The sequence below is a fragment of the Coregonus clupeaformis genome, chromosome 8 (assembly GCF_020615455.1).
Source record: "Coregonus clupeaformis isolate EN_2021a chromosome 8, ASM2061545v1, whole genome shotgun sequence".
In the NCBI taxonomy this organism is placed as follows: Eukaryota; Metazoa; Chordata; class Actinopteri; order Salmoniformes; family Salmonidae; genus Coregonus; species Coregonus clupeaformis.
In genome coordinates this window covers 44,016,127-44,024,913 of record NC_059199.1, presented here as the reverse complement: position 1 = coordinate 44,024,913, position 8,787 = coordinate 44,016,127, and the positions used below count along the sequence as shown (strand labels likewise).

The 8,787-nt window shown below is 42.4% G+C and overlaps 1 protein-coding gene across 1 annotated transcript; it reads right to left on the bottom strand.

The window, feature by feature from the left end:
* Window positions 1-2,524: 2,524 nt before the first annotated feature.
* LOC121571804 (protein FAM133) lies at window positions 2,525-8,407 on the bottom strand. Its single transcript, XM_041883491.2, has 11 exons — window positions 8,262-8,407; window positions 7,202-7,299; window positions 6,825-6,903; window positions 6,597-6,728; window positions 6,450-6,500; window positions 6,218-6,289; window positions 5,798-5,896; window positions 5,431-5,517; window positions 5,223-5,315; window positions 4,894-4,947; window positions 2,525-3,276 (listed from the first exon to the last, which is right to left on the bottom strand). Exons 1-11 carry the CDS (start codon window positions 8,283-8,285, stop codon window positions 3,097-3,099), a joined length of 969 nt encoding a protein of 322 aa, XP_041739425.2. The 5' UTR covers window positions 8,286-8,407; the 3' UTR covers window positions 2,525-3,096.
* Window positions 8,408-8,787: the final 380 nt, after the last annotated feature.

Below are 8,787 nucleotides of genomic sequence, written 5' to 3'. Positions count from 1 at the left end.
CAGATGAAACCAAAATATAACTTTTTGGTAAAAACTCAACTGCGTCGTGTTTGGAGGACAAAGAATGCTGAGTTGCATCCAAAGAACACCATACCTACTGTGAAGCATGGGGGTGGAAACATCATGCTTTGGGGCTGTTTTTCTGCAAAGGGACCAGGACGACTGATCCGTGTAAAGGAAAGAATGAATGGGGCCATGTATCGTGAGATTTTGAGTGAAAACCTCCTTCCATCAGCAAGGGCATTGAAGATGAAACGTGGCTGGGTCTTTCAGCATGACAATGATCCCAAACACACCGCCCGGACAACGAAGGAGTGGCTTCGTAAGAAGCATTTCAAGGTCCTGGAGTGGCCTAGCCAGTCTCCAGATCTCAACCCCATAGAAAATCTTTGGAGGGAGTTGAAAGTCCGTGTTGCCCAGCGACAGCCCCAAAACATCACTGCTCTAGAGGAGATCTGCATGGAGGAATAGGCCAAAATACCAGCAACAGTGTGTGAAAACCTTGTGAAGACTTACAGAAAACGTTTGACCTGTGTCATTGCCAACAAAGGGTATATAACAAAGTATTGAGAAACTTTAGTTATTGACCAAATACTTATTTTCCACCATAATTTGCAAATAAATTCATTAAAAATCCTACAATGTGATTTTCAGGATTCTTTTTCTCATTTTGTCTGTCATAGTTGACATGTACCTATGATGAAAATGACAGGCCTCTCTCATCTTTTTAAGTGGGAGAACTTGCACAATTGGTGGCTGACGAAACACTTTCCCCCCCCACTGTACATACAGTCTACTACTTAATGGGGAGGGTATAAAAGGCAGCAACGCTGGGACACAGTGCTCTTCGCTCCCACTTGACAAGCACTACTGTCCGGCAACTGCATGGGAAGTTTCTACCTAGTAGCCAATATCAGGGTGACAGTCACAGTAAGCATACAATGCATGAAGCAGCGCTTTCGACACGCCCACTCCTTTCCTTTCAACACACCCACTCATTTCCACACGCCCACTACTTTCCTTTCGACACACCCACAGACCAATTCTCCAGTCGCCATATTGGGATGCAGCTACCCCCTTTTCGCCCAAGGCAGCCAGAGAGGAAGAGGCCCAACTCGGCTGGAAATCTGTCTCCCTCCAGCAGGTGGCGCTGTTTCTCCTACCAAGGAAGGAGGTCAATGAGAGGGTCAAGGTTTATTTGATTGAATAGAAGTTTCGTAATTCTTAAATTGTTACAAGTGTACTGATATACGTAGGACACGTGAAATCCCGGCAACATTGAGAAAAAACAATCGGAGATGGCTATGCATATTCATTGAATGAGGATAGTAGCATAGCATCTCTCTCCATTGAATACAGATGATTGACATAAACAACACTCAACGAATATTCAAAAAACTATTACAATAATGAGATGCATCCACCAATCCAAAGAAAGGATAGGCGGGAGATAGACAGTCCACGGTGCCGCTTTGTGGACAACGACTCCCATTGTTAGGGCGGAGAGACATGTATCTTGACAGTATATCCATAATCTTTGTGGCAGCTCAGGGCTCAACCCCGTTGTTTTCGTTCAAAGTGAAAACACTACACAAGTGGGGCGGCATTTGGTCGCCCACGACCTGCAGATTCCAGCTTTAAAGGGGCAATCTGCAGTTGCTACATCAATCTTTGCACTTAATAATATATACTGATTGATTCTTAAAGAATATAATGTATAAATGCCTCATGAGCATGCATGGCGTTTGCAACGCCAGGGTTGTGGGTTCGACTCCCACGGGGGACCAGTATGAAAATGTATGCACTCACTAACTGTAAGTCGCTCTGGGTAAGAGCGTCTGCTAAATGACTAAAATGTAATGTTTAACTGTCACACCCCATCACAACCCAAAATATAAGCTTGTTTTACTCCAATATTTGTAAACACTGTACATGTAAACAAACACTGTATAGCCTCAAAACATTGTTAAAATGCTAATTTTGAGATCATGGCTGGTCATCCATAGCGGCCTATGAATTTGAGAGTGGTTACATTTCTCTGGGCCCATCCCAGCTTTTTACCAAAACAGAGGCATCGTGTCCGCTTTGTTACAGTTTAAACTTCGGTTTGGCTCTTATGTCCATCCCCCTGAAATTGTGTTACTTCTCTTTTCCACTCTCGTTTTATTTCATGAACCTTGCAAAATGATGTTGCATTGGCATACATTTTAAGTTTCAGGGAAACTGAATGTAACCATGAGGAACTTTGTCCAGTTTGAGGAAGTCCACAGATGGTTTGTTTAATGTCCACCCCCCTGAAATTAAGTGACTTCTCCATTTCACAATTGTTTTATTTTATGACCCAAATTATGTTGCATTGGCATAAATCTTCAGTCATACATTTTGGGACTTCTCCATATCAAAATTGTAGATTTATTTCATAATGCTTCCTGGATGATAAATTACAAGTATAAAGGTTACTCTCATCCCATTCAAATCATTCATCATCCATCCATACACACAAAAAAAACAATATTATCAAGGCTAAAACAAGAATACTTTAATAATTAAAACCCATTCAGTTATAGATATTCAGTTGTAGAATTAATTACAACAGAATTGAACAGTTTATCTCTTGTGATTATGACAATCCCAACTTCAATATGAGGCTGGCAAGAGAAGTGACCATCATATCAGAATGCATGCATCATGACACTGGCACCAGCATAACAAAGTCCCAAAATGACCTCACTGTGTAGCTAGCGACGCACGAGATCTCCAAGAAGTGTCAAATAGACATAGTTGGGCAGCATACCAAGGGTGTAAAAAATTTACACTGCTGGTCAATATCCATTTATGGAAGTTCATTTTCGTTTTATATGCAAATGTTTCAGTTGGGCCACACTTGACACGACTTATGGTGTCCTTGTCGACGTTAATTTTGATCTAATAAAAACTAATCAACAAAAAAGAAAAGAAAAACAAATCTGCAAAGTTGTCACAGAGGGTTTGATGACCCGTAACTCCCAGGTCACCAGTCCTTAGTTAACATTTGAAACGCCATATCCCTACCATCTCAACTCTCATGAGCAGGAAGCCAGCGGTTCCCATAGTCCATCAACTAGCCCCGTCATGGGAGCAGCCTAGGTGGGATTTTTTGGTAGTCAAAAGGCAGATGCTCTCTACAGGTGGACAGTTGGACAGAGAACCTAACTCTGCGTCAGAACAGGTCTTCTTCTTCTTCTTCTTCCTCCCGTGTTTCTTGTGCTTCCTTTTCCTTTTCTTCTTTGATTTGTCCTGTTAACATTTACAACAGGTGGATAGGGAAGTGTTACACTTCCATTCTGCAGTTTTTCTATAACATTTGTCGGTGCAGAAAAATATATTACTCAGGCAGTATTGTAATATATTGTATGTGGTCCTTTGTAGCTCAGTTAGTAGAGCATGGCGCTTGTAACGCCAGGGTATTGAGTTCGATTCCAGGAACCACCCATATGTTAAAATGTATGCATGCATGACTAAGTTGCTTTGGATAAAAGCATCTGCTAAATGGCATATATTATATTACAAATGCGTTACATTTTAAACAATTCTAAGGGTTAACCATGTAGTTATCTGCTGACAGAGGCATGTTGCCATTGTCTGGTAATTTGCTAACATACACTACATGACCAAAAGTATGTGGACACCTGCTCGTCAAACATCTCATTCCAAAATCATGGGCATTAATATGGAGTTGGTCCCCACTTTGCTGCTATAACAGCATCCACTATTCTGGGAAGGCTTTCCACTAGATGTTGGAACATTGCTGCGGGGACTTGCTTCCATTCAGCCACAAGAGCATTAGTGAGGTCGGGCACTGATGTTGGGTGATTAGGCCTGGCTCGCAGTCGGCGTTCCAATTCATCCCAAAGGTGTGCGATGGGGTTGAGGTCAGGGCTCTGTGCAGGCCAGTCAAGTTCTTCCACACCGATCTCGACAAACCATTTCTGTATGGACCTCACTTTGTGCACGGGGGCATTGTCATGCTGAAACAGGAAAGGTCCTTCCCCAAAATGTTGCCACAAAGTTGGAAGCACAGAATCATCAAGAATTTCATTGTATGCTGTAGCATTAAGATTTCCCTTGACTGGAACTAAGGGGCCCAGCTCAAACCATGAAAAACAGCCCCAGACCATTATTCCTCCTCCACCAAACTTTACAGTTGGCACTATGCATTGGGGGAGGTAGCGTTCTCCAGGCATCCGCCAAACCCAGATTTGTCCGTTGGACTGCCAGATGGTGAAGCGTGATTCATCACTCTACAGAACACGTTTCCACTGCTCCAGAGTTCAATGGTGGCGAGCTATACACCACTCCAGCCGACACATGGCACTGCGCATGGTGATGTTAGGCTTGTGTGCAGCTGCTCGGCCATGGAAACCGAGGACAGACTATCTTTTTTAACTACGCCCTTCAGCACTCGGTGGTCCCGTTCTGTGAGCTTGTGTGGCCTACCACTCTGCGGCTGAGCTGTTGTTGCTCCTATAAGTTTCCACTTCACAATAACAGCACATACAGTTGACCGGGGCAACTCTAGCAGGGCAGAAATTTGACGAACTGACTTGTTGGAAAGGTGGCATCCTATGACAGTGCCACGTTGAAAGTCACTTGAGCTCTTCAGTAAGGCCATTCTACTGCCAATGTTTGTCTATGGAGATTGCATGGATGTGTGCTCGATTTTATACACCTGTCAGAAACGGGTGTGGCTGAAATAGCCGAATTCACTCATTTGAAGGGGTGTCCACATACTTTTGTATATATAGTGTATTTTGGTCACTAGTCACTAAATCTGACATGCAGGACACTGCACACAAAAATAAAGTGTCCGTTTTCATCCTGTGGTTAGTGTATGCTTATCTGACATCCACTTACTGCTGCTATTTTGTCTTTCTCCTCATTAGTTCTCTTTCTCTTCTTGGGTTCACCCTACAGAGACATAGCAAACATTAACACACCACAACGGATGGGCAAAGTCCGCTGACAGCTTCCCAACGTCCAATACAAAAGTTCAGTATTTCACAATGACACAGGATGGAAAAAAAGTTCCCTCCATGTAATACTTCAACTACGGATGACCTATGCCCTCCAATGAGGAACAAATATCCATCCCATAAGCAGTCATCCAAGTCAATACATAACATTATTTTCAGTCATTAAACATGGCAAATTAATATAGTGGAGAGAAAGGTGAATATACTTACACCCTCCTCCACTTCTGAGTCAGCCGACGACTCCGAGGATGAGTCTTTATGACTTCGCTCAGCTTTCCTCTTCTTCCTGCGGCTCTTTTCATCCTGAAGGGTAAACATTTACAGCCCTCAGTTCACTGCAGCCCAGCATGTTCAAACATTCTTTCAGGCAGCAATACACAAAACAGGACTAACAGATACACAAATGTTGTTAAATTACCTTCTCTTTCTCCTCATCTTTCTTCTTCTTCATCTCCATCTCCATCTTCGTCTTCTTGGAGAGAAACAGAATGAGAGGGAAGGAGCCCTTTTTTGCATACAAAACATGAAGATTTAATGAAGTACTCATGTAACAAACAAAAAAAGTTCAACTTTGAAATGAATGAACAGAAATCAAACAATGGCTGAACAGAGAAACACAATGACAGTGAGGGCCAACATAAAAAGAGTGATATTAAGAAGACGAAATAGTGCATCATCCAGAACATAAGATCTTGACCAGAAGTATCCAGATGGACGTCTTACATAATGAAATAAGTCATTTTAATTTATGAAAATAGGTGGAATACTCTTCACATCAAACTAACCTTGCTGTCGGGCTCAGATTCTACAGTCGAGTCTTCCGATGCCTTCTTGAAGGAGGACCGCTTCTTTTTCCGTTTCTTTTTGACACTCTTCTTTTCATTCTGACCAAACAGACATCAGATAAAAACAATCAGTTTCAGTCTATCATATTTCCCTCTTTGAAATAGTAGGACAATATTTAACTGGAAACGCATTGAATACGATCCATCACTTTCTCAATATTCATAAAGGGGGTAGAAGCCAATCCCCAAATAAAATATGGACAGTAAAAATGTAATTCACAATACTTCACACAGCTCTTTGTGCCTACCTTAGAAATAGAATTACTTCTAATTAATTATATTTCTATGGTGCCCACAGGGTGGCTGGGAAACAGTATGGCAAGCTGACACAGACTTGTCACCAAATACTCTGCTACATACCTCGTCTTCAGAGTCTGAGGAGGAGCTGCTAGAGGAATCAGAACTCGATGAGGAGGAGGAGGGAGAGGAATGCTTGACCAAACACAATGAAAGCAGAGCTCATTAGATTTGAAGACCGCAACTGACACAAAAATACCTTTGTGAAAAGATGCCTTTTTTAGAGGACAGATACCACTACCGCAATATGTACACCAACAGTCTTCAACAAAACATTGGAGACAGCTTTCCTCACCCTATTGGATTTCTTTCCCCTTTCTTTCCTTTCCTTCTCCTTCTTCTTTTTCTAAACACAAAACAGAGATTTGGAGTGAGAGGTGGATACGTTAAAACAAAATGGCTGCATTAAAAGGTTAAGACATGGATGGAACTGGAAGCATACCTCTTTCTTCTCCTTCTTCTCCTTCTTCTCCTTCTCTTTCTTCTCCTTCTCTTTCTTCTCCTTCTCCTCTTTCTCCTTGTCAACGCCACCTAGTAACTTCTCTCTGTTCTTCGCCAGCTCTTTCTTCCAATTCTATAAAATGCAAATTGTGATATTTTAATGTAAGCAAAATATAACACTGAATTTGTACAGTATAATAAAGTACAACTGTTGACGTTTGAACAATACCTCGTTCATTTGATCCTCAAAGTCCGCCAGGGCTCTGGAGCCTTTCTTCTTCCTCTCTATGATCTCCTTCACCTCTTCCCTGATGAAGGAAGAAAAACGACCATCACTCAATGAAAATCAATGGATCACAACTGATGGTGATGCATGTCCAAACATTCAAGGGCATGGCAAAATGTTATTGTGACTTGCAGGCAGCATTCCATAGTGTGTAGCCAAGTATTATAAGAGAGCAATGCCTTACCACCCCGATTTACACACATAGGATCCACCATGTTACCCGTTGACATTCTTCAGCAATATCAATGAGGGTATGTCCATCTCTAGAGAGCTTTTCAGGCACACATCCTGGGTCCTTAGGTGTGTTATCTTATGCTTACCATGTTGGACGTGGTCTGCTCAGGTAATCCTGGATAGATGGTCCTGCGTTGGGTGCGGGTCCCTTGGCCCGTGATGCAGCTATGGGGTTCACATATGACTGAAAACACACAAGGGAGACAGTCAGACCAGACACCTCAATGATGACATCTAGCTACCTTAGACAATAACACTTGTCTAGACAGGAATTGGAAGCATAATAACACACACTATTTGGACCTGGCTATGTTGGTTCAGTAATTGACTAGACAGTCAATGCCAATTCTATGGCCTTTCCATACAAAGGTAATGTTTACACGTTGATAACATAGATACAGCGTACATAGCCAGTCCGGGCAATTCTGGTAATGATGAACTCGAGCCTAGTTGGCAGGCGTTAGCTAACTACTTCGGCAGGTAGCTTAGAGGTTAAGAGCGTTGTACCAGTAACCGAAAGGTCGCTGGTTCTAATCCCAGAGCTGACTAGGTGAAAAATCTGTCGATGTGACCTTGAGCAAGGCACTTAACCCTAATTGCTCATGTAAGTCGCTCTGGATAAGAGCGTCTGCTAAAAATTTACAAATAAATAAAAAATAGTTCGTTTTTTTTTTTTTCGACCGCGCGTTTTGGATTATGTTATTTTAATAGACACAGGTTGTGCTAGCTAGTTCGCTATATTATTATAAACTAGCGAAATATAACATAACTATATTCGACCTAAATAGATAGCTACGTTAGTTCAGTTGTGGCACGGTTAGCGGTCCTTCAGGCGACCTGCTAACGTTTACGTGTTCTTCGTTATCTGCCAGGTTAGTTTGCCTAGCTAGCTATATTCATTCGATATAGATATCGTATGTTAAAATAACTCAAATTTGTGAACCTTTGATATAGCTTGTTTTAATGGAATTCGACTTGCCTGCACACTAACGCTAACTTATAGGGCCTACCTAACATACCTACAGGCCCATGCGTTTTCAGTGCCAGTTAGCTAGCTATAGCCAACACTTTTTTTTTTTCATGCATAACATTAACCGTAAAAAGCTGAATATCTACATGGCTGGAATTATTTAACACATTGCTTACCACTCTATTGTCTCTTTTCCCCATTTCTGCAGATTTCGCCTACTATCGGGCGAATATCACTAAATTGAGAACCGTAGCATGCTTCTCGTCGTTAGCCACCACAACAAGCGAGGTTCTCTAGCTACGTATCTAGATTCTCTGACGACGCCGGACACACAGACCTGTGATGAGTGCCACCTAGCGGTAAATACATATATTAGATTAGAGAGTACACATGTACAGGGTTGCAGATGTATGTAATTACAGGGTACAGGGGGGAACAGGTAGCTGACTAGTGATGATGGTCTGGGGGTAGAAGCTATTGGCCAGTTAAACAGTTTTTGCCATGATGCGTCTGAGTAATGGAAACAGAGAGAACGGACCATGGCTCGGATGGCTGGGGTCCCTGATGATCTTCTTGGCCTTCCTGCGACAGTGTGCACCCAATGGTGCATTCAGCTGATCGTACCACCCTCTGTAGTGCCTTGCGGTCTGTGGCGGTGGAGTTGCCATACCAGGCTGTGATGTTCTTGATGGTGCTCCTGTA